Genomic DNA, 25,991 nt, shown 5'->3' with positions numbered 1-25,991 from the left:
TTTGTCTGTCAAATGGAAAATTCCCCCTTCCCAACTTCTTTTTTTTCATCTTGTTCTACTTCTCTGTTGTACTGAGTCCTATTTGCTTCCTGCCATAGAGGCCATCTTTTCTTAGATTTCTTCCAGCCAATGGAGCAGAATATGTTAAGTACATAAAAAGCTAAAGACATTGTATTTCAGTTTTTCCTTAAATGAATCAGTGTACAATATAAATTCATTGGGCCTTATTGATTTTCTCTGCGACAGGTGAGGTATCTAATTTAGTTGTTTGGCTGATATGACACTGTTTTGTCTCTGCATGCTATAACCTTGCTCTTCCACTCTTTTCATTAAAGAACTGAATTCATAGAATTGATAGAACCATACTCAATTTTAAAGATAGAATTTGTCCTTTAGCCAGGCATTAGATTGCTCTGTTTGTTTCCTTGATCTCTTTTTCTTTCTTTCTTTTTTTTTTTTAAATTTTTTTTTAATTTTTATTTATTTATGATAGTCACAGAGAGAGAGAGAGAGAGAGAGAGGCAGAGACACAGGCAGAGGGAGAAGCAGGCTCCATGCACCGGGAGCCCGATGTGGGATTCGATCCAGGGTCTCCAGGATCGCACCCTGGGCCAAAGGCAGGCGCTAAACCGCTGCGCCACCCAGGGATCCCCTCTCTTTTTCCTTCTAATTTTCAGGTGTTAAAGGCAATAAATGGGGATGATGTAGATTCTGACTTCATTTGTCTTGCTAACTTTAATCTCCTACTGGAAGTAGTGCAGCAAAAAAAAAAAAAAAATTGAGAAAAAGTATTTTCTGATCAGCTTCTATGAAAATAATCAAAGTAGTCAAAGGGAAAAGATATATTCTCAAGGATTGCTACTTGATTATGGAATTAAAATTGTGAGAGTGATGATTTATCTCAAGTGTGATTATCTCTTGGGGAAAGTTTGCCATCCTATTAGCATTTATTTGCATATCTTTTACTCTTAACAAATATATGATTGGATCTGAAGATAGAAGACTACATTTACTCTTATACAAAATTTAATTTTATGGTAATACCGACTACCTAATTATTATCTTTGCTTTCAGTACTTTGGAGTCTGGTTAGAAAACATGTTGAAGTCAGTGCTTTGGAATTAATCAGGGTGGTCCTGTTGGCTTACAGACAGAACTTTTAGATCTCCAGCCGCCTGGGTGGCTCAGCGGTTGAGCGTCTGCGCTCAGGGCATGATTCTGGAGTTCCCAGATGAGTCCCACATCAGCCTCCTTGTGGGGAGCCTCTGTCTGTGTCTGTCTCTCTGTGTGTCTCTGATAAATAAGTGGATAAAATCTAAAAAAAAAAAAAGAACTTTTAGTTCTCAAGCAAACTAATATGGCTGAATTGGAGGAGAATTAGTCATACTGGTAGGACTTACCAATTGCAGTAGGTGACTGGGTTTGGGTAGTGGTGACATCAGCTCTGTATGTGAAAAGTGAAGCACACCAATATGGCTATGAATGTTTAATACTTAAGGTAACTATTGCAGAAAAAGTGGTGGTTTAAAATTAACTGCAGCTTTTGTTGAAAAAATGTGGTTGATTTTTAAGTACTTTGTTCTGTATTTGCTTTTATGTTTGCTGAAAATATTAAACATGAAGACTATGCTTTAAACACTATAAAATGTTTTTCTATTAAGTAAATGATTGTGGCAAATGTTACATTTTAAAGGTCATGTTGATTTTGTGGCATTTCCAATTTTACATTTTATACATATAGTTGAATTGGTTTAGCTCCTAGTTGAGCGTTTAAAGATCTGGGTAATAAATGTAGAAGGGAAATCGCAAAAAGGAACAATGTTTTGGAATGCACGTATCCTGCAGCTTTCTTTCGTTTCCCCAGTGAAATTTCAAATTCTAAGAGCCAATTTGAGGAGCTGAAAGGATAGCACAGTAATAAGAGTTTTAGTACTTGGTAAGTCCAAAAACAGCTCAGTGATATTTTTCTATTAATTGATGTTGTATATACAGATTTGTACTTTTCTTCCTTTTGTAAAACTCCTTTCCCAATTGAAAATTTATTAGAAATTAATGAGACAACATTTATCTTTTATATAGTGGATTGAACTAATTGTGTATTCAGGACACTGACATTAGTTGCATTTGAGGGCTGTAGTAGCAGTTATGAAATCAGTAACTCTTGTTATGTTTATTGGGAGTGGTGAATATTTACGGGGAGTGGCAACTACATGGGAGGCAGGGAATGTAGTACTCAAATGTATGGGCCATGGGGTCAGACAATCTGGATTTAGCTCTGGTACTTACTATCTGTGTGACCTTAGGAAGATTACTTAAATACTGTGAGCATTAGTTTATATCTCTCAAAATGGGATAAAAATAGGTTAATGGAAGAGATTAATCGAGGTAACAAAATAGAATAACAATTTTTATTTTAATATTAATATAGCTGTACAGTATTTTAAACAAAAATGAATATTATTTTCTAGAATGAAATTTTTATTTCATGGTTTCAAAATAGTTTCTTTCAGTTTTTCTTTGTTTTCAATTAATGCTTTTTTCAGAGGTTATAGATCTTATAATTTGTGAAAGAGCATTTCTGACTGATTTTGAGAGTGGCCACCAATCACTCTATCCTTATTAAAAATGAAACAAAACGTCACTGTACTGTTAGTCAAAATTTTTTATGTGATTGTTTAATGTTTGTACTGAAGTTAACATCCAAAGTATAGCAAAATGTTGGTATAATTTTGGTCAAGGGAAAATAGCATTTTAAATATTGCCTGGGGGATTCTGTGATTTTATTATGGGTCTTTTTGCTAGACACATGAAGAAGTGAAGTTGTCACATTTCTTTGTAATTAATTGGGTAACAAATTACTTGGCTAGGCAAAGGGGAAGGTCTTGGGTGATATGCTTAGTCTTTTTCCAGAACAAAGCTATATTACGTTCTGGAAAACTTCTTCATTATTTAAAAGTGATAGATGTTAATTTAAGTTTCTTTGAATTTCTATATGGTTCATATATTTTTATGTAAGCTCATATGCTTCCTAAAAACTATCAAAATTGTTACTAAATTTTCTTTCTGAGCCATTTACCGTAACAACGAATGTGATGTTACCTAATATCATTTGATGTTGATGAAACAATAAAAATAAGTTTCTTACAAAATTAGAAAGATCAGGAAATTATTCTCAGGACCATTGAAGTATTGATTAAGTTGACAACAATGTATTTGGTGACCCATATGAAAGTGATTTTATTTATTATTACTGGTGCTTATTTGCAAATGGGTTATACTTATCTTTGCTCCTGAAAGCAAGAATGTATTAGAAGTTTCCCCAGGTGTGTGTGTTATTTTGTATTATCTAACCAACCATGAGACATGTGTTTGTTAAATGAACACGGGTAAAGATCAGGCAAGAAATTTAACCATGTCATCATTAGAATGAACATGATTTCATGAGCATGTTAACCATGCAGTGAAAGTCAGAAATGGTCTTGGAGCAGGGGTGCGATGATGATGATGATGATGGGGTGTATTCCATGGATTTCTGATGTGGAAGGTAAAGGGCTGAAGTTAGACTCATAGCTAGTTGAAGCAAAGAATCTTACAGGTAGTCTACTCAGATAGATGAAATGAATTGCTATGTCATTGGCATAGCTAGGACCTGAATCCAAGTTTTCTGATTTCTAATTTAGTACTGAGTATAGGAAGGGAAGTAATGATCAAGCTCTAGAATAAGATGGGCACTTGGTTCTTTGGGAGTGGCATGTGTAGGGAAGTGCTGTATCAGATTCATTCGATGGCTCTCCAGAAAGCCTGCTCTGGCCCTCTCGTTTCTTTCTTATGCTCCTGACTGGTATTTAAAGGAATGGAGTGTCTGACACAATCATACCAAACTGTCTTTCTATCCCATTATAAGTGAGTGATAATAGAAACCATATCTAAGATTAAGCAGTCAAGAAAAACTTAGCACCTATAAATGCTTAGCAAAATTCTGGGACTAATATGAAAACATTAGGACTTGAATTACATAGTCTGAGCCTCAATCCACCTCTAATTCTTTAAAGTGGTGGTTTTTAACCTTTTTTTTCTTATTTTTTAAGTCCCACATTGGGCTCCCTGCAGGGAGCCTACTTCTTCTCTCTGTGTCTGTGTCTGTCTCGCTGTCTGTCATGAATAAATACATAAAATCTTTAAAAAAAAAGATAATAATACTGGATGCCAAATGAGGATATGGCTACTATATGCCATTGGAGTCTCGGGTTAGACAATGGTGCTGGGGGTTAGAGTACTCATGTAATATATCTCAGAAGAGATGAAAATTAGATTAGTTGTTGCTCAGCTCAGTAGATCTTAGGCATAATTATATATTTTTAGCTCTAAAGATTTCAGGTTTACCTACTTTATGAAGTTACAGGGCTGGGAATTTTCAGGTATTTACCTGACTTGCAGTCGGATACCATTCCACAATTCCAATGCTATTGTGCAGAGGATGGCTGAAGGTTTTGTTTTGAGACTCCTATTCTGCATATCACTCCTGAGTGTGTTCACCAGCAGATCGAATTCTCCCTACTGGTGTTCTGAATGGTCTTCTGAATATTGCAGTATAGAGCAACCCCTGGTTTCAATTACCTTGCTCCCCCTTTATTGGCAAAATAGTTAAAATTGCTACTTAAGTGTGAGTTTGGTGTATTTTCCCACCTAAGGTGATCTTTTTAGTAAGAAATTATTAAAGTGGGGTGGGATATTCATCTATTGTACATAAAACAGCTGTAGCTAGCACTTACAGTGGGCTTTTCTGTCGTTCATTATATTATTTTGATATTCTGTGTTATGAATCATTAACTTGAAGATTGGTACATAAATAATGCCATTACATGTTACAAGATAAATACTCTTACAGCTGCATCAGAGAATAAATACACTTCTCAAAACCCATGTTGTTTTCACTCTACCTGGATATCTCTGCATTCAAACGGTATTTCTCATTTTAGCAAAAATAAGGGTTTATAAACCTGACAGAGATGAATTTAAATAAGAAATATAAAAACATTAGGACTTGAATTACATAGTCTGAGCCTCAGTCCACCTCTAATTCTTTAAAGTGGTGGTTTTTAACCTTTTTTTCTTATTTTTTAATGTAGTGAACTCTTCAAAGAAAACCTTTTTTAGAATTCTCTTATTAAAAAAACCAAACAGATAGAAGCAGAGTGGCTCTGACTGAAGAAGGGAATTGGGACTCAGAGGTTTGGTCACTTTGTACCTGCATCCTTTGGCCCTTGTACCTCTAGGGAATCCTGAGGACCACTGTGGAATATGGATTGAAAAACATTGCTTTTAAGGAAAACCCAAGCTAAACACTTCCTGAAAGTAAGATTTTAATTGAAAAAAGAATTCTTGATGTTTTACAATTGAGTAGATTATGAAAAATTACTTGATCTTTGTTTCCTGTCTTTATTGCCTTTAGACATGAATGCTGCGCTATAATTTATTGAAGAAAAAAATATCAAAAAAAATCAACTTCTTGAAGTTCAGGATACATAAACATACGCGTACATTAATATAACTTAAAAAGAAATACTTTCTCAATAAATATCTTCCAACTGCCAAGTAAAGCTATCAGTTGAGAGAGAGGGTAGTCACACATGAGCATGCTCACCCATGTGCTCAGACACAGCACACAAACATACACACAATTTGTTGCATGGGGTCAGACAATGCCTTTCTCTCAATCCATGTCTCCATAGCATCCATCATATTCTGAATACAGTGCAGATAGTCTACATGGACAGGAAATTATGTTAATTATTTGTAGTAATTATTGAACTAATTTATTGATTTCTTCAGTAAAACTGTATTGAACGTTGAACACTTTACTGCAAGGTGCTGAGGTCTGGCAGTGAACAAGAGGCCCTGCTCTCACAGAACTCATAGTTGATTGAGGAGGTAAGGATGAGAATATCAGGTGTGATAAATGCTCTGGGAGATGATGCATAAACTTTTATAGGAACACAGAGGAGGAGCATCTAATTCAGACCTGGAGAGTCAGGGTGGACTTCCTGATGGGTGACATATGAGCAGACCTGAAGGGTGAATAAGAGTTGGCCAAGACATGGGTATCTGGCTGGCTCAGTTGGTAGAGCCTGCAACTCTTGATCTAACGGGGTGTGAGTTCAAGCCCCACATTGGGCATTGGGCTTGCTTAAAAAAAAAAAAAAAGATGAAGAAGAAGAAAAAGAAAAAATAATACTTGGCCAAGACAAAGGAAGGTGGGAAGAATGACGAAAACAGAGGAGAACATATGTAAAGGCCCCAAAACAAGTAAAAGCACGACACTTTGTATTGCATGTAGCTGGGTTTGGCTGGAGCATGATGTGCTAATGAAAGATAAGTGTATGCTAAATCTAAGGAGCTTGATATTATGCTATAGGACATGGAGAATTATTGAAGGATTTCAAGCAGGAGGAAGTTGTGATTTGTGTTTTTTTAGTAGAGGGCACTTCAGCTAACTACCATGTTGACCTTGGGGCAGCCATTTGGATGATAGAGTCATTTTTTGAGAGCAGAAAGACCAGAGATTATAGAATACTATGTAGTTTGTCTTTCCATAACATCCTCAATTGCCTATCTCTTTTATAAAACCTATCTTTCTTCATTTTAGTTTTATGGCCCTAGTAACCTTATCACAAGGCTAGATTAATTCAAAAGAACAATGTTTAATGTTCAGTATCTATATAGATACACAGATACATCTTCATTCGTTCAGTATGGAAACTGGTGTGATACCCTGCACATAGCATGTACTTACATATTTAGTGACATAAAAGGAGTAAATACTGAAGGAAGAAATGCCAACTTAATTCTCCTTTTTTGGTGATCATTTCTCTGCTCTTCCCAATGCTCTGTAGGCTTAGGAATTTCAACACCAGCTGTTTCTTAACAAACCGTAGGGGTCTGACCATTATATACTAGGACTAATGATAATAAAATGTGCATTTAAAGTGGTTCAGGTTCACACTTTTGTGAACCATTGGATCTCAAAGTCACACAACAGCTGGACATGCAGATATAAAATCAAAAAGTAGTGGGAAGCCTTATATACTCCTCTCGATAATTACACTTTGGAAATAATATAGAAGGAAAATTTATGAATTGAGAATGTATTTTGCACCTGCAAGGGAACTAACTTCATTTCTATCATATATCTGATGGTCATCGCAAAGGAAACTCATTTTAAAGTAATATTTTGCACTTTATTAAACTTAACAGTTTATACATAGTTTCATGGTATTACTTATAATAAATTAAATTCACATTGCATAATTTACCTTTTGGGGCTAAATACTCAATTCTTTAATACTGCCAAATTCAGAAAATAAGCAAATTGAAAGGTATTTTTTGATAGTTTATAATTATTACTGATGTTAATTATTTAGTTATCAAATTTTCCTGCATTTAGTCAGTAGAAACACCTTCAAGCAGGACCCTGTGTCCTACTGTTCTTCCATCATTTTTCTGAGCACCTCTTTGCTTAGTGGTATAACAAAATATTCCAGGCTCATTTTGTACCTTCTCAGGCCCAGCCCTGGTATCAACCCTTTCTCTGAAGAGCTTAGGTTCCTTATAGTAAGGAATGGTATTAGAACCTAAGATCCTAGTACTGGAAGTACTTGTCCCTACTGAAGTATCTTTGCTTTTAGGTCTCCAGAAGGTCTTTTCTTGACTTCCCCCTGTGTATTTATATCTCCTCTTTTCCACAGAGCATCAGAGTTTCCAACTAACACTTTTATTCCTTTGGTCAATGCTGCAGTGTCTCTAAAATAGTTTCAGAGCTGCTTCCCTCATTTACATTTCTCTTTCCCTTCATCCCAACTGAGGGTATATAATTGAATACTGTGTTCAAAAGTTAATGGGATTAAAAGAGGGTGGGAGGAAACTTTTGGAGGTGTCCCATATGTTTATGAAATACATTGTGGTGATGGTTTCACTGGTGTATACTTATCTCCAAACTTATCAAGGTATATCCATTAAATATATGCATTTTTAAATATCACTTATACTGCAATAAAGTGGTTTTAAAAAAAGTAATGATGTTGGATGAATTGCCTTGATGGACAGTGCAGGGTCAGAATGAACTGCCCACCTCTGGTATTCTTTTATATGAGAAAGAAATAAATCTTTCTCTTGTTTGTGCCAGTGAGGGGGAAAAAAGTTAATTGGATCACTGCCTCTTCCATAGTTGATGCCTGTTTAATTCTCTGTCTTGTTTAGATTTTAAGTGGATAGTAGAGCAAAGACCATTTCTTTTTCTTTATATGTATAAGATGCAATAAAAATGTATGGTGTAAATCATGAATATTGAAATTGTTTTGCTCTGTGTTTCACATCTTTCATTAGAAACTGTGGCTGAAGCAAAATAAAGTTTAAAGTTTTGTTTCCCTTTCTTTTTTTTACTTATAGAATGTTTCTCTATCTCTTTGCATTTTACTCAGAATAGCATAGGCATTTCTCTATTAATGCTGTTTGCATTCCTGAAAAATCTTTAATTCTGCAAAGTCATGTGTTAGAAGTGATAGGGCTTATAGAGAAAACAGGGTTAGGAACAGATGAGAACAGATGATTTGAAACCAGTGGAATGTTGTAAACATAACTAATACAAAAAAAATGACAACTGTAATAAAAATGGCTAAATCTCAACTGGCATTTACACCCAGCATCACAGTTAATCTTAGGCAGCCTTAAACCCTGGCTTTCCTCCTGATAGCTGTAAATCCTTAAAATCATCCACTTCTACCAGAGACTAATTTCATCAAAGTTAAAAGTCTGATCCAGGGTGTTGACTTACCAATTTTATTTTATTCTAAAGACAGGGAGAAAAAAAGTGCATTTCTTTGTCTGCACCCCCAACTTCCTCAGGTAGCTTTCAAGACATAGAAGTCTTGAAATCACGAAATGGCATTTTCTCATTAAGTGTGAGAAAACTTGCTCCTGAAGTGCTGAGGAAAATTAATATATAAGCCAGGACAACTGACGTTATTTTCCTGCATATGAGCTAATTTACATGAAAGAGATATCTGTTGTAGCAGTAAAGACTAATGTTAATTTGCTCTGGTTTGTAAAGATAATACGAACCCATTATTAAAAATTTAAATAATATGGAAAAGTACAAAGTAAAAAGTTAAAATCCCTTGATTACAATAAACACTTACTGCCATCATTTTGTTCATATTCTCTTACTTGACCTCTCTCGATGATATGGTGATGATACTCTGTGTGTGTGTGTGTGTGTATAAAATTTTGAGTTTTTATTAGAAACTTAAAGTTTTCCAATTTTTTTTCAAAAGTGAATGTCAAGCAAGCAATATATGTATACAATATCCTCTTTAATGATTGCAAATGATTCTACTTCATGCATGCATGTCATAGTCTATGTGTTCATGGACATTTTTTAGATTGCTTTCAGGTTCACTGTTATTAGTAATGGAGTACTAAAAATCCATGATCATATCTTTGTGCCCTAGAGGTGGGGCCCTGCACAGAAGGTGTGTTTGTGTAACCTGTTGGTGCACATCTCCATAAAAGATGGATGGGTAAAAAATGAGTAAAAGAAAGCTTTTACCCATTTGCACTACCAGGAGAACATGAGAGGTTGTATTTTTTATACCCTGGGTGCTTTTAGTTCTCTACATTTTTGTCAGCTTGATAGGTGAAAAAGGTGATTTTTATTTGTATTTATTTTATGATTAGTGTGGTTGAACATCTTTTTTATAACTCTATAACTATCCATATTTTGCTTTCAATAAAATGCCTTTCACGTATTTTGCTCACTTTTCACTCAGAACATTTATAATTTGTAAGAATTGTGTAATTTTAGAGATATTAAACTTTGAGGATTAATATACATTGCAGCTTTTTATATCATGCTGGTTATCTTTTACCCTTATTTATGGTGTGTTTTGATTTTTATGTAGTCAGACCCATCAGTATTTTTCTTTTGTGTTTTCTGGGTTTTGTAAAATGTTCAGAAATGCCTCTTTCCACCCCTAAAAGACTATCTGCCTTTATTTTCCTTTATTTTATATTTGTATTTTTTATATTTAATCTTTGAGTTATGTGAGATTTTTTTTTTCTATAATGAGTTAAGTAAATATCCATCTGTGACTCCCCCCCCCCCTTCAAGTTGTGGCTGGTTATTTCAAGATGACTTTTTTAAAAATTTAATTTTATTTATTTATTCATGAGAGACAGAGAGAGAGAGAGAGAGAGAGAGAGAGAGAGAGAGAGAGAGAGGCAGAGACACAGGCAGAGGGAGAAGCAGGCTCCATGAAGGGAACCTGATGTGGGACTCGATCCCGCGGCTCCAGGATCATGCCCTGGGCTGAAGGCAGGCTCTAAACCACTGAGCCACCCAGGGATCCCTCAACATGATTTGTTAATTCAAGCCCCTCAATGCTAATATATTCATTATTTAGCATGTTTCTTTGTATCTTTGGGTTTACTATTTCTGGGTTTACTATTTTATTAGGTATTTCTGCAAGACAAGTTATCCCAAAGAGTGGCTTAAAGCCTGTATCATCTCTCAGTTTCCGTGGGTCTGTGATTTAGGAGCAGTTCTGATTCAGGTCTCTCTTACTATTGAAGTTAAGATTTCAGCCCAAGCCACCATCATGTGAAGGCTTCACTCAGGTAGGAAGATCAGCCTTGAAGCTGGCTCACTCATATTGCTGGCCACAGTAGTGCTGGCGACTGGGGAGAGGATGGCCTCAGTTCCTTTCCAACTGGGCCTCTCCCATGGCTAGCTGTTCTCAGGAGATGATGTCTTGTCTAGAAGTGATTAGGAGGGAGAACTAGGAGGTAGCATTCCTTTTTATGACTGGCCACACAAATCACATAGTGTCATTTATGCCACCTTCTCTTTGCTGAAAGCCAGTCACTAAGTCCCACCCACCCTTAAGAAGATGGGAATTAGGCTCATCATTTTGAAAGAGGCCTGTCAAGGAATTTGCAGAAATATTTTGAAGCCACCATGGTTCCTTTTTGTTCCATTCATATATTTGACTATTTTTGCATGAATATCGTACTTTTTAAGAGTGTTGTATCAAACTGATGGAATGTCACCTAATGCTATGATCTACTGTGTTTGACAGCCATTGGCACTTACTGGTTAAGTATCTAAAAACAGATATACAAAATAACATTAATAATAATCTGGTGACATTTTAAGTTGTCTTATCTTCCCAAGTTCTCCTCCTCCTTTAGAATTATACCATAGGGAGGGATGCCTGGGTGGCTCAGCAGTTGAGCCTCTGCCTTGGCTCAGAGAGTAATCCTGGGATCCGGTATGAGTCCCCGCATCCGGCTCCCTGTGGGGATCCTGCTTCTCCCTCTGCCCGTGTCTCCGCCTGCCTCTCTCTCTCTTTGTCTCTCATGAATAAATAAATGTCTTTAAAAAATTATATCATAGGGATCATTGTATTTCACTGAAGGTACCTGCTTACAGCATTAAAAAAATTTTTGTTTTACATTATTTCATACTGCTCTGAGTAATTTTGAATGTTTTGATTGGCAGATACATCCTGGCTTCAGAGCATTGCATGTTGATGCAATTTCACAGGTATCTTAAACAGTAATTCTTAAGAGTTACTGGCAAGTAGGTAAAACCAAAATAAGGTATTTATGTTTGGGGAGCAATCTAACTAACATCTCAGTTCCATATGCTGTATACTCACCAGGGACTCATTATGATCCCTGGACTTTCTGTGCGCCAGACACTTGAGTCCAGAAAGTGCTGTGCTCCATCTGCCTTAGTCTCTAGGCTGCACAGGATGAGCCTCTTTGTACTCTGACCTCTTGGCTGCTATTTGTTTTTAAACTTATGTTGCCAGCCTGGCATTTGTTGCCATTTCAACAAGTGTGCACTCCACACCCTGTACTTGCACTTGTAAATTTAAAGGATGTAGCTACTTCTTCCAAAAGCATCAGTTACTGTTGCTTTTACCTTAAATTGCGTAAATCTCATCTGGCTTGCATCTTTATTGAGCACTGAGCCTGTACCACTCTTATTTGAGCTCCCCGTGGACATGCAGCTGCCAGAGTTGGGCCTTGGGCAACCTTCCAAAACTTCCGACCATTTGGACAGGTTTTATTTTTGACAGACTAATCAGAGCTTTAATATGCTTCCCTGCTGGGAGAGCCTGTGTTTCTAATTTTTATCTTTGTCATTCTGTAAAGAGTAATAACGGTCCCTGGGCTGGCTGGAAGTTTGATGGTTACATTGTATTTTCTAGTCCTACTTTTTCTTTTTTTTTTTTTTTATGACCTTGCTTTCTCCTCTTTGCCCCTTTTAGGGTCTGGTTGACTTTGGTTATTTTGAGAAACCTTCCGGCTTCCCATTCCCAACCCCCATCAAAGGAAAAGCTACATTTTCCTCCTTTATCTCTTCATGTGAATTTGAGCTGATGTTTTATATTCACTTACAGGCATTTGTAGCTTAGTAAAGAAAGCAGTTTATTTGAGGCATGGATAGGATTTTCATGAGACACTTTTTTTTAAATCATGCTCTTTTAAAAAATTGCTTATTCCACTTACTGTTGAACCCATTAGAGACCCTATTTAGAAATAGGGCAAAAATAGGGGTAGTGTACATAGTAACTAAGAGAAATGAATATGAAGCAGTTAGAAAGCGGGCCAGAATCTGATATCGTAAGGTAGGTAAGGATCAGCAAAGCTTCTACCTTGGATAATTGTGCTCCAGGAACTGTGTGTCACATGGTGTTTCCAGGGACATTTTCCCATTACTCATGTTACTGCCTGATGGTTACTTTCCAATACTCTTATTTATTTTGTGCCATTCTTTTTTAGGTTCTCAATGTTACATTTTTCTCATTATTTTCCCTACTTCCTATTTCTTAGTTTTGATTTTGAAGAGTTTTAAGATTTTATTTTGAGAAGGAAGCTTTTTCCTTTTACAAACTATCGTGATTTTTTTAAAAGCCAATTTCACACACAGTGAATGCTACATAATTGTGTGTGTATGTGTGTGTGTGTATTTTAAAGCTATTCAGTAAATATTATAATACTGGAAGTATGTTCTTTTGCTAAATCAAAAGGTTAGCGTTTCAGGAATAAGGCTTATGGTGAATAGTCCAAAATTCTCTAACTACTTTGGGTTATAGATGAGTACCTGGTCTGTTTGATTTACACATATATTTAAGTTGCCACATTGTTAGCTTAAAATCCTCATTGCCTTTAGTTTCTACTTAATGACAGCAGTTATGCTTTTCTATTAAAAAAGAGTACGGTGTTGATGTCCAAATTTTGTGATTATTAGAGTTAAAGCTTATCAGACTTCTCCTTGCTAATGGGTGTCATTTTATAGGATTTTCCTCACTCTATAGAAAGCTATTCACTTGCCTGTTAATTTTTATGCAAAACTATTTTTGCAGAATTTATGACATTTTAATAACAAATTTAAGATTGGGCATTAGTTGTAAATGTGGTCAAATGGTGTCTATATGGAGTTAAAATATAAAGATAATTTATAGGATTTGGGTGGACTGAACCAGCTCTTAGAGAAGCCTAGTATGGTATTATGGATTTAGTTTTATATGGTTTTCAAAAATAGTGAAGTCAAGGTTTCCATATTAAGGGACAAAATAGCAAAATAAAATATAAGTATTAAATCCAGTCTTATTCCTCAATTCTTTTTTTTTAAAGAATTTTTAAAAAAGATTTTGTTTACTTATTCATGAGAGACACACACAGAGAGAGGCAGAGACACAGGCAGAGGGAGAAGGAGGCTCCATGCAGGGAGCCCGACCTGGGACTAGATTTTGGGTCTTCAGGGTAGCGCCCTGGGCTGAAGGTGGTGCTAAACTGCTGAGCCACCCGGGCTGCCCCTTCCTCAATTCTCTTAACATATATCCTGTTTGTGGTCTGGCCAGCATTCTCACTATTTCAGGCCATAGATATCTTTACTCTCAGAATCCTATTTTCTTCTTCTTTGAGAAATTTACCAAATATAATGTCTCTTTTTATTTCCAACATTTTAATGGCAATGTTTTGAAAAAGATTTTTCCTTTTTTTTTTTTTTTTTTTTTTTTGAGAGAGAGAGAGAGAGAGAGGAGATAGAGAGCACAAGCAGGGGGAACAGCAGGGAGAGGGAGAGGGAGAAGCAGGCTCCCCACTGAGCAAGGAACCCAGTGCAGGGCTTGATGCCAAGACCCTGGGGTCATGACTTGAGCCAAAGGCAGTTGCTTAACCAACTGAGCCACCCAGGTGCCCTTTAATGGCAATTTTTTTTCAAATTGCATCACAGCATTACCCAATGCTGTGCCATTTTATTCTATGCAAATTATACCATAATTAATTTCGTCACAAGGCAGTTCCACAGATACAGCTACAGGCTAGAACTACATCTGGAGAACCAAAGCTGGAGAACGACCTTCGGGAGTATCAGAGTACTTTGGAACAGCATTTGACAAAGGTGCTAACATTTTATGGATGTATTGTATGTGTGGTCCAATTTAATCCTCATAAGAATCTTCTAAGATTAAATGGGCAGTTTTATTTTTTAATTTTTAATTTTTTTGTTTTTTCCTTTTTTTAACTTAAATTCAATTTGCCGACATATAGTATACTCATTAGTTTCAAATGTAGCTTTCGATAATGGCAGTTTTTAAATGTATAGAAAAGTTGTAAGAATTTTTTATTTTATTTATTTATTATGTTTTAAAGATTTTATTTATTTATTTGACACAGAGAAAGAGAGAATGCACAAATAGGGAAAAGGGCAGATGGAGAGGGAGAGCAGACTCCCCACTGAGCGAGGAGCCTGTGTGATGCCGGGGCTTAATCCCAAAACCCCAGGATCATGTCCTGAGCCTAAGGCAAACACTTAACCAACTGAGCCACCTAGGCACCCTGAAAAGTTGTAAGAATTTTTTAGTGGACATTCTTAAACCGATCTTCTACATTTAAATTCGTTTTTTTCTTTCCACTTTTTCTTGTGAATTTTTTTCTTGCAATTTCAGCTTCTTTTTTTTTTTTTCTTCAGTGGCTATTATATGACTTATTCCTGTGATCTAATTCTGGCAGTAAGGCATTTTTTTCCTGTATTCTGCCTTTAAAATAATCTCAAATCATCTAAGACAGTGCTACAATGTTGGCACTTCATAATTGTTAACTAGCCAATATCAGTAAATATGATAGTCCCTAACTAGTTAAATCCTAGAACAAGATTAAGTTCAAAGCAGAATAAAAGCATCACTCTGTTTAGTAGACATCCCATTACCTAGAAGATAGGCTTTACTGGTTTTATTGCATGCAGTAGACATCCTTAAGTCTTTTGTCCCTTTTCAATTTGTTATAGCTAGTCCCTTTCTTTAGATATGGCTAATGCTTTTACCTGAAGAAATACCTTTTATTTGATGTTCCAGCCATTGTTCTCCAATATACTGTATTCAGATAGTAGCTTTGTGGGACTCTTTTTTCTTCATACAAATGCTTTCTTAAACAGAACAACATGTGTGAACGTTTTATTATCTCCAAAACACCCTGCAGGTTTTTTCAGATGAAAAAATTGTGGCTCAACGAGATGAAGTAATATGTCCAAAGTTGCATGACTGAATAATGATTTGAATTGAAGTCAGATTCAGAGGCCACCAACTTTCTACTGTCTTTCCCTCTTTTGTTGATGTTCCCTCTGCAGAGCAGTGCTGGCTTTTCTTCATACAGAGGGAGGTCTCCTTTTCTGAGGCAGAGGGAAAGGTGAGCATAAATGCTGGACATTTGCAAATTGGAGTCCTTACCAAAAACTCATGAAGTTGTAGAACCTAGTTGTTTTCTGGTGATGTTTTCTCTCTATGCCAGTTATAGTAGAACATAACTGTGGAACTCATTTACATTTAAACATTCCTGGCTCAAAATTAAATACATCAATTTTAATCTCTATTCTCTTGAAATCCAGATGCTCGTTAGTTTACCAATAGAGAATTACAATTATCTCTATCAAAGAAGCAGTTTTAGGTCAAGACAGAGGACTATTATTATCTTCGTTAGGCTACTAGTGTTGACTTTTATTGGGTATCTTTGCCAGAACATGGTTCACTTTATGTCCAACTGCATTACATTTATCCCCTTTATTATTTTTGGCTAGTTTTTCTTTATTTTTTGTTTTTTCTTACCATTTTGTCCGTTCTAAGAATTTTTGAGTAAGAACTGCTAAGTCACATGAGTTAAAAGATAAAGGAATTGGTGCTGGAGTTCACGTTCTAAAGATTACCAATGGTCTATTTTATCATCTATTGTTTGTTAAATGACAGGAGCAAGGTGGTCCTGAATTTTTTTTTCAATTGGTTTCTATAGGTTACTTTTCCGAATCTGCTTCTGGTAGAAACAAATTGTTCTAGTTCAGGGGCACCTGGTTGGCTCAGTGGGTTAAGCATCTGCTTTCAGCTCAGGTCATGATCCTATGGTCCTGGAGTCAAGCCCCCCGTTGACCCCCACGTCGAACCCTGAATCGAGCCCTGTCTCAAGCTCTCCGTCTAGCCTGCCCTGCCTCGAGCCTTACTTGGAGCTGCTCTACCTGGAGCCCCACCTGGGCCTCCCTGATCAGTAGAGTCTGCTTCTTCCCTCTCCCTCTGCCCCTCCCCCCTGCTCGTTCTCACTCTCCTCTCTCTCACAGATAAATAAAATATTTAAAAAAATTGTAATAGTTCATCAGTTATTATTTTTCTCTTGCATTAGTTAGTCCAATTGTATCCAAAGGTTATTGGTAACGGGCTCCTGGAGAGCTCCATGGAGAAGGGTAGTCTGATCATGCATGGTCATCTACTCATTTCTTATGAACTTGTAACAAGCCTCCCTTGGAGGGAACTTAACTTTGTCTTTTTACCTTTGCTGTCCTAGCACAGTATCTAGCAAAGTAGACAGTGTAGCAAGGATGAAAATATAAGCTCTGTGTGACCAAGGACCATACACCTACCTTTTTCTGCATTGTGTACTCATCCCTTAGCACAATTCCTAGAAACATAGCAGGTAAGCAATAAATACATATTGAGTTAGCTGAAAATTAGGTGTTCAGTTTGCTTGAATCTCTGCTCTTATATTCTCTGATGTTCATAGTTTAATATATATGATTTGAGTTTAGAAATAAAATTTTGATTTGGTTACCTAAATGTACTGGCTCATTATTATGATTGAAAGATTACATTTTATATAAGATACTGCCTTGTAATTTATTATTTTCCTTCAAGACTCCCACACAATTTTTAAATAGTGTTTGTAATTAGGATGACTTGAGGTGTATTTATCCACCTGGTTGCTATGGATGAGTGACTGGTGACTTTGTAGAGGCTAAAATATAGCAAGTTTAAGAATCATTTTAGATGAATTCATGCATGATCAAGCCATTGCAAGTCATAGGAGGGAAGAGGCATTTATGATGTAGGTCATTATGTGGTTGAGGTCAGCATCACCAAGAAACTTTCCCTTGCAGGTGCTATATAGCAAGTGGCAAATACGATTTCAACTGAATCTGAAAGCTTATTTAAAAATATTCTCAGTTCAGCAATGAACCAGGTGTGCCTACTACTTACGCATCAATTTTCTCAGGAGTGATGTTTTGAACCTAAATGACTTGCATGGTTATTAGAAGAATGAGGTTACTGATAAAAATTATTCCCTTTTTGCTGGGGATGGTGTTAGTAGCATATTGTCATTGCTTAAAGGAAATTTTCTCAGAGGAAACAGATGCTAGGTACTTATTAGTATGGAGGTTTTAAACATTGAAGGTGTGAACAAAAGACCAGATCATTCTGATGATTCTTTGGCAATTTCTATAGAAAAAGAAATACATAAACTTTAATAAAATGTGAATACCATAGAACTTAAACAATTTATTTGTATGACCTGACATGGAAATGTAATGTTTGTTTCATTTATGTGTGATTTCTTTAGCATTTTAGTGGTAGAAGCTTTTAAAAGTGTCTGACTTTTATGTTGTATAGGTGTCCTTCACAGTTCAGGTAGGACAGGACTATACTGAATCTTTTCTTTTGAGCCTCTGAAAATAGTGACAACATGTTTGCAAGGTAGCTTTATTTTTTCCCTTGGTTTGGGCAGAATCTGTGCAGCTTCAGATTGGCATCCTCCCACATACTCTTTGAGAGTCTCTCGGTGGAAAAATACCTGTCTTGATTTTGTTGTGTAGGAGATGGTCAGCAGTGAAGTTGTAAAGACAAGAAGTGAATGAGCAGTGGCTTTCACTATAATTAAATCTTTGACATGATTTGCACTTGTTCTAGCTTCTGTTTTTTTTTTTAACTACCTGTTTAATAACAGCAAAGTATTTTCTTTTTTTAACACTTAGACTCTCAAAGGTAAGCATGCATGTTACCTTATAACTGAGGTTGCTACGGCATCATCATATTCTAAAAAGCTTTCCTAGTTTCTATTCTGCGCATATCCCTAGTCATTTAGTGAAGGTCCATGCATGCAGGACACAAGGAATCAGCAAATCTAAAAGGCAGCTTCCTGTCTCTTATTAATAATAACCTGAGTGACTTTTTAAAATTTTAGTACTTGCTGAAGTCCTGGAGAAACAATTGAAAAATTTATAGAAGTAAGAATGTTGGGCATAGAAAGGACCTTAGAAATTGAATCTAGCCTCTTTCTTTTTACAGACAAGAATACTGAGGCCTGAAAGTAAGTTGGTGAGACACGCAGCTAGTTATAGGCCACCCCAGGGCCCTGGATCCTTCCTGGGTGCCACAGTGACCAAATGGAGTGGCAGTATATGGAGTGGATATCGAGAAAGAAGGGGAGGCTCAAAATTCTGGGACTTTAATTCTAATACAACTTATGTTCTCTTTTCCCCTTAATTTTTGTTGTAAGCATGCATGTTACCTTATAACCAAGGTTGCTACGGCATCATCATATTCTAAAAAGCTTTCCTAGTTTCTATTCTGCACATATCTCTAGTCATTTAGTGAAGGTCCATGCATGCAGGACACAAGGAATCAGCAAAGATAACATTTTCATTCTGTCATGTTTGCTTTTTTTTAATTCTAAGAGCCACAGATATATAGGAGCATGCTTTTCTATTTACATTTGTCCTATTCTCTTCTCTTTCATCACAGTGTTTTCATAGGTCACTACTGCTTCTTGACGCTTTCTTCTCTTAACTCTCTCCCCTCCCCTGCCATTGCCCACCTGTGTCTAATCCTGTCATTTTAACCTCCAAAGTATGTATCATAAGTCTGCTCATTTTTTTTTTTTTTAAGTAAGCTCCATGCCCAGCATGGAGTTAGGACTCACAACCCTGAGATCAAGAGTCGCCTGCTCCACTGACTGCACCAGCCAGGCACCCCAGTCTGCTCATTTTATTCTATCTCTGTCCCCACCACCATAGTCCAACCTACCATCATCTCTTGCTCAGGACCACTAGAATAATCTGGTCTCCCCACGTCCATCTTGTCCCAACTGGTGAAATAGAACAGACTAAAATGATAGGCTATTATGTAATAAGGATAAGTGCTGTTTTGTGAAACTTCAGTTCTATTTGCTGTATTTTGAGGGTACATGTGTAAGTCTTTGTGTGTGTGTGTGTGTGTGTGTGTGTGTATGTGTGTATGAGTGAGTACTTGAGTACTTGGTTGCTCTATAGAATGTATTTCTTAATGTGGGAAACCTGGGCAAAGCAGTTTGAAAGCCATTGTCCTATACCGATAACTCTGGAGAATTCTTTTGCTCTGTCAGGATGAGAAGGTTATGCATTCTTCATTACCATATGACCCTCTTTTGTATGTGTCTCCAAAGGAAAAATTCCTTTAAAATAAAGTGAGAAGTGAAGTCTTTTGGATGAAGCTATTTGGAAGTGATCCCCTCTTTATATGTTCCTCTTGTCTCTCATTTCAAGTTTAAATTATATAGGTCAGTGGGTAAATCTTCAGAACTGAGTACTTGGACTGAATTTAACTGAAACATTTCTGGTTTTTTTTTTTTTTGGTATTTACTTATGTAAATAAGTAAATAATTATACTTATATATTTATATTTACTTATTTTCTGCCTCCCTCTCCCTATATTGCTCATGAATATATTTAATCTTTTTCTTTTCCTTCTTATACTATCTTTAGCTTATTTTTATGTCTTTAATATTAATATTATCATAACACTGCTCTCATTGGAAGTATGACTTTTGGGAACTTAAAAATGAAAAGTCTAAATACTGTTCTGGTGTATGCCTTTCTGGTATATGCTTGGTGTGAATTGCATTCTGGACCCTTTTGAACCTTAGGTCATCTCTTGGAAGCAAACTGACCTGTAGGTTTAGGGCTAAACAAGCCTTGTGATTGTTTAAGGGAATTTTTCAGTTACTCTGATCTAGTTGCACACTGCAAAGGAGAGGTCAAGAGACCTCTCATCTCACTGTCCCATTCACCACCTCCTTCAGTATTGGGTAGCCCTTGGAGCTTGTCTAAGTAAGACTATGAACAAAATGATCATTTATCTTTCCCAACCGTCAAGATTCTTGATCTGTTGGACCGTGTTTGCCTCTATTTGGTCTGGTAGGGTAGCATATCTTGATCTCTCACTATTTTATTTTTAATTACATGAGACAATGAAGGGATTTCTAATGCCTAGAAAATCTGAAAATTTTTCAAGTGGTTACAGAGTGAGTGAGTATTCATAGTTATCTGTATTGAATTCACGTGCAGTGATTTTTTTTTCTTGATGTATCATAGATTTCATTGTTGTATTAGTTAGGGTTAGGTTGGTTACTGTAATACAGACTCTTACAGGAGTGGTTTAAACATGATGGAAGGTGGTAGATATCTTATTTAATAGTTCAAGGGTAAGCAGTGCAGCACAATTATAGTGCCTCCATGGTGCTGGGCACCTGGGACCCTTCTATCTTGTTGCTTTGCCATCTTTAACTTGAGATGGCTATTTCTGCTCCTACTACCACCTTGTTATCATGGTATCATAAAAAGGGCAACAGGAAAGGGGAGGACATTTTCCTTTTCAGGGCACAATGGAGAAGTTTATCATTTTTGCTTTTAGGCCTTTTCATCAGACTTAGTCACCTGGTCACACTTACCTGCAAGGGAGGCCAGGAAGCCATATGTCCCACAAAAACTTCTGTGACTATGGAAGAGAACAGATCTCAGGAGTGTAAGAAGTATCTCCGCCATAATAGTCAGCAACCTGAAAGGATTTCCTTTTGGAATGCTTGTTTGTTTTCTAACGTAGTGCTTTGTGAAGAGAAAGTTTCCACTGAAGTTAGCAAGTGGACTTTAGTTGCTGAAGAGAATTAACCTGAGTTAGTGTACTTGCCTTTGAGATTTAAGTCAAATTTATTCCACTACTTATAGGGATAAGTGTGAAACTAAGATTATACTAATTATATATAATTAATCATTAATTATATTTATATTATGTATTTTTGATAATTATATACTTAAATACAATTAATTATATTAAGAGATGAGGTTTTTCCTTAACTCTTACTTTTCTTGTGCTGTTTTTGTTTCTTTTTTACCTTTTTTAGAAGCTAATTTCATACTTTCTTTTGTGTGTTTTAAGGTATGGCACAGTCACAAGGCTGGGTGAGAAGATATGCTAAGGCCTTCTGTAAGGGTTTTTTTGTGGCGGTGCCTGTGGCAGTGACTTTCCTGGACCGGGTGGCCTGTGTTGCAAGAGTGGAGGGAGCATCAATGCAGGTAAAAATGAATCTGGCTTCATTATTTGTAGCACATGCTTTACGGTTTCTCATGTACCAGCAATGAGATTTCTGTATATTATTTCTATGCTGGGACCTGAAAAGTTTTAAAAAGGCCTTGGCCTGAAATTTAACTTTTCTAAATTTTTTAAAAGGTCTTTTAATGTGGTCATATTATAAACAGATAGAGTTGAATAAACATAATTATCAAATAGTTCTTTATATCTATTTATTTTTTTTTAGTTTTTATTTATTTTAGGAATTCTAAGTAGAGATTCTAAAGAAATTGTACTAAATGACACCATTTTCTGCGGATATGGCCTGGGATTTTAGGATATTTTGATTATCTATATTTGAATCCACACTTAAATATCCTTTTAAGACCAAATTAGTATAGTTGCAGGATGGGTTTGGATCAAATTCAGTCACTGTGTATGTGTATATGTGTGTGTGGGTGTATGTGTGTGTGTGTGTATATATATGTGTGTATGTATATATATATATGATTGCTATATCTATCTCTATGTCCATATAAATATATGAGTATATATATATGTACACATATACCCAAAATATATATATACACATAGAAAATATATACAAACTATATATATGTGTGTGTATATGCACATGAATACACATATCTATGCATGTTTATATATGTGTGTATGTATATATGTGTATACATAGACATTTTAGTAGGTAAAAAAGTCTAGAGCACTGGTCTAAAAAAGTCTAGAATAATATGTTCTGGACATATTATTTTTAAGCATGTTGCAGATTGAAAAGATTAAATGCTAGTTTACACTGGAAGAAGTTTGCAGTAGAGATTTCTAAAATTTAATGTGCAAATAGTCTTCTGGAATAACTTAGGGAAGACTTTGTTGTTCTAAACTTCGTGTCTTGAACCTAGCCGTGTAAGTAAGTTTATGTAATTCAGAAGAATTTGCATCTTGTGATATGACTTGTTTTCTTCCATTATGAGCATGTATAAAGTTCACATTGTGCTAAATAACTGTATAAAACAAGTACAATGAATATGTAAGCTGGTAAGAGCTTGAAGTTTTATAAAGAAAAACCATTTTGTTTTTTCTTTTTGTTTTAGTCAGAACTAGTTAAGGGCATAGGTATCAGCTTTGAGGAGTTAGAATGAGTTTGCTTTTTTAAATGTAATTATTGTATGGAAAATCCGATTTCTTCCTGAGTTCTGGTAGTGAGTGCTGTTTGGTTTACAACCATTACTGTCCTGAGGTAGATTTTTCCAGAACACAAAGCCTTCTTACTTTGGATCTAATGATAGTCCAGAGAATCATATGGCAATCATAGTATCCTAATCTTCATGTTTTAGCCCAGTATATAGCCACTGAACATCTGTGTTCATGGCTTGTTGCTAACAGGTAATTCACTAAAAAATACAAGAAGTTGATTGGCTTAGGAAAAGACAAAGCTTATCCCCAGTTAGGAAGGCAGTGAATAAAGTGTTAAATAGTGTTATTCTATTAACTCATACTAATTTTGCTGCAGGTACATTTCTTACAGTGTTCCTGACCCTACTCCCAAGAAGTCAAATTTGTTACCTTGTAGTTTGTTTGGTATATTATGTAGAACTTCCTTGGCTACTGATTACAGGAAAACAGCTTGAATTGTGTTAGATATACAGGAGAGTTTATTGGAAGGCTTATTATGTACCTAGGAGAAAGACTAAAGTGTGGCAATCATCAGGGACAACTGGAACCAGGGATTTGGATGCTGCAGGGTGCTCAGTCTTCTGTGTTTCTGACTTCTGCTGCTTTTTTTCCCCGACCAGCTTTCTTCACAATGCAGGGCACATGACTGCCTGATCAGATGCCTGATCTTAAGGAATGAGATCTTAAGGAATCATCTCTTAAGGAATGAGAGAGATCTCTCCTCTTGCCTTAATTTCACTTTGAAAGATCTTGGGAAAAGACTGTGATTTATTCAGTTTTGGTCACATGCCCTTATCTATACAAATATAGATAAAGTTTGATCAGTGGCCTGGGGTGCCATGATTGGCCCAGCTTCAGACAGGTATACACCCCTAACCTGTGGCTCGGGGACTTTCAGCCTTCAGGGTAAGATGGCATTTCCCACAAGAGAGGCAGGCTATTTTCAGAATAAAAGAGGAAAGGATGTTCTGGGAAGAAAATAAAGGTGTATGTTTATTACAGTTGGGTCTGTATTTGGGGATTATTTTGACTTTTTCTAACTATAATTATTTATATTTCATTAGATATTACTAAATTATACTTAAAATTATTTAGGAGCAGAAATTGCAATAATGGGATATAGTGATTATTAATTAAGCATTTTTGAAGATATCTTTGCTACCATACAGCTCTGATGAACTGAACATGTTTAGACCATGGGGTTCAGCAGAATTTTTGACCAAAAATTTGAAAAAAAATTCTTGTCTTGAAATCTCCCTAATGACACAAGTACTAAAATAGCTGGCAGGGTGTGTGGACATCTTTGGAAGTTCTTGAGCATCCTGCAAGGAACACACCTGCTTTTTAATTTTTATTTATTTTTAATTTTTTTCTTTTATTTAAGTTCAATTTGCCAACATATAGTATAACCCCCAGGGCTCATCCCATCAAGTGCCCTCTTCAGGGCCTGTCACCCAGTTGCCCCATCCCCCCAGATGCTTCCCCTTCTGCAACCCTTTGTTTGTTTCCCAGAGTCAAGAGGCTCTTATGGTTAGTCTCCCTCTTTAATTTTTTCCCCACTCAGTTTCCCTCCTTTCTCTTATAATCCCTTTCACTATTTCTTATATTCCACATTTGAGTGAAACTATATGATTATTGTCCTTCTCCGATTGACTTACTTCACTCAGCATAATACCCTCCAGTTCTATCCATGTTAAAGCAAATGGTGGGTATTCACCTTTTCTGATGACTGAGTAGTGTTCCATTGAGTATATACCACATCTTCTTTATCCGTTCATCTGTTGAGGGACATTGTGGCTCCTTCCACAGTTTGGTTATTGTGGATATTGCTACTAAGAACATTGGGGTGCAGGTGTCTTGGTGTTTCACTACATCTGTATCTTTGGGGTAAATCCCCACTAGGGCAATTGCTGGGTCATAGAGTAGCTCTATTTTTAACTTGTGAGGAACCTCTACACTGTTTTCCAGAGTGGCTGCACCAGTTTGCATTCCCACCAACAGTGCAAGAGGGTTTCCCCTTTCTCCACATCCTGTCCAACATTTGTTGTTTCCTATCTTGTTAATTTTAGCCATTCTCACTGCTGTGAGGTGGTATCTCATTGTGATTTTGATTTGTATTTCCCTGATGGCAAGTGATGTGGAGTATTTTTTCATGTGCTTGTTGGCCATGGGAACACACCTGCTTTTACTGACTCTGAGACCTGAGGATTATATCTGGTATTTGGCAGTTGGTTGATTTGTTGTGAAGGAAGGGAGTTCTCTGGTTGTGTGCTGATGTTGAAAGAGAGCAAGACAGAAATGTGCTCCCCTGAAGGCATTGATATGTCCCTTTGTGAAACCTCCCTTGAATGCTGACATGCCTCCATGGCAGCACCATGCTTTATGTGTGGCACTATTAGATATTTCATATAGCCACCTATTCTATATCTCACTATTCATTGAAGGAATCTATGCCATTTCAAAGGAATTCATGTTGGTGTAGGTTACTAGTCTTTAGCATCATTCATTGTGTAGTGCCTTAGAATACCTGTATATTCAGGTGGAAAGATCATATCTAGTCATTTCTGTCATTTCAAATATATGAAGCACTTTGTGACTCAGGAAGTCATTTTGGGATATGGATAATCATGAAAAGCAGTGGTAACTTTGAGTTGGAATAGGAAGTCATTTATCAAATGGCTAGAAAGTGTGAAACACTGTTTTAGGTCCTATAGGGGGATGGCAAATCAGGTACGGATTCCATCTTCAATGTACTTTTACTTTAGTAGGAGAGGTTCAAAGTTATTAATCGTGAATGATGGATACATTTTCAGACGAGAAGATATCAAGCTCTCAGACATATTTGACCAATGCCTGGTGCATCAGAAATGAGAACCAGTTTGCTTTAGCATACTATTTTGGAGACTGGACCTGGAAATTTTTAATTTGGAACAGAGAGGTACCAGAAAATAATATGTTGAGCCCTCTTACTGTTGTCCACTGTATTAACTTTTACTACAGCAATAAATAAACCACTCTAAGATTTCATTTGCTTGCATTCCAATCATTTCTTACACATGAGTCAATAGATTAACTGTAGTCACTCTAGACTATGGT

The 25,991-nt window shown here is 36.3% G+C and overlaps 1 protein-coding gene across 7 annotated transcripts in view; it reads left to right on the top strand.

The window, feature by feature from the left end:
* Positions 1-25,991, top strand: part of IMMP2L (inner mitochondrial membrane peptidase subunit 2) — an 860,425-nt gene that overhangs the window by 18,546 nt on the left and 815,888 nt on the right. For 6 of the 7 annotated variants that reach the window (XM_055314811.1, XM_055314814.1, XM_055314813.1 and 3 more), the window contains one exon: positions 21,573-21,709. In XM_055314811.1, coding sequence (XP_055170786.1) covers positions 21,575-21,709 — 135 coding nt within the window. In that variant the 5' untranslated portion in view covers positions 21,573-21,574. Of the gene's footprint in view, positions 1-5,870; positions 5,932-21,572; positions 21,710-25,991 lie in introns of those variants that run through there. The other variant, XM_055314812.1, reaches the window with a different exon arrangement.

The sequence above is a fragment of the Nyctereutes procyonoides genome, unplaced genomic scaffold, assembly GCF_905146905.1.
Source record: "Nyctereutes procyonoides isolate TBG_1078 unplaced genomic scaffold, NYPRO_anot_genome, whole genome shotgun sequence".
NCBI classification, from domain to species: domain Eukaryota; kingdom Metazoa; phylum Chordata; class Mammalia; order Carnivora; family Canidae; genus Nyctereutes; species Nyctereutes procyonoides.
The sequence above is the reverse complement of the archived record's forward strand: the minus strand, read 5'-3'. Positions and strand labels throughout refer to the sequence as shown.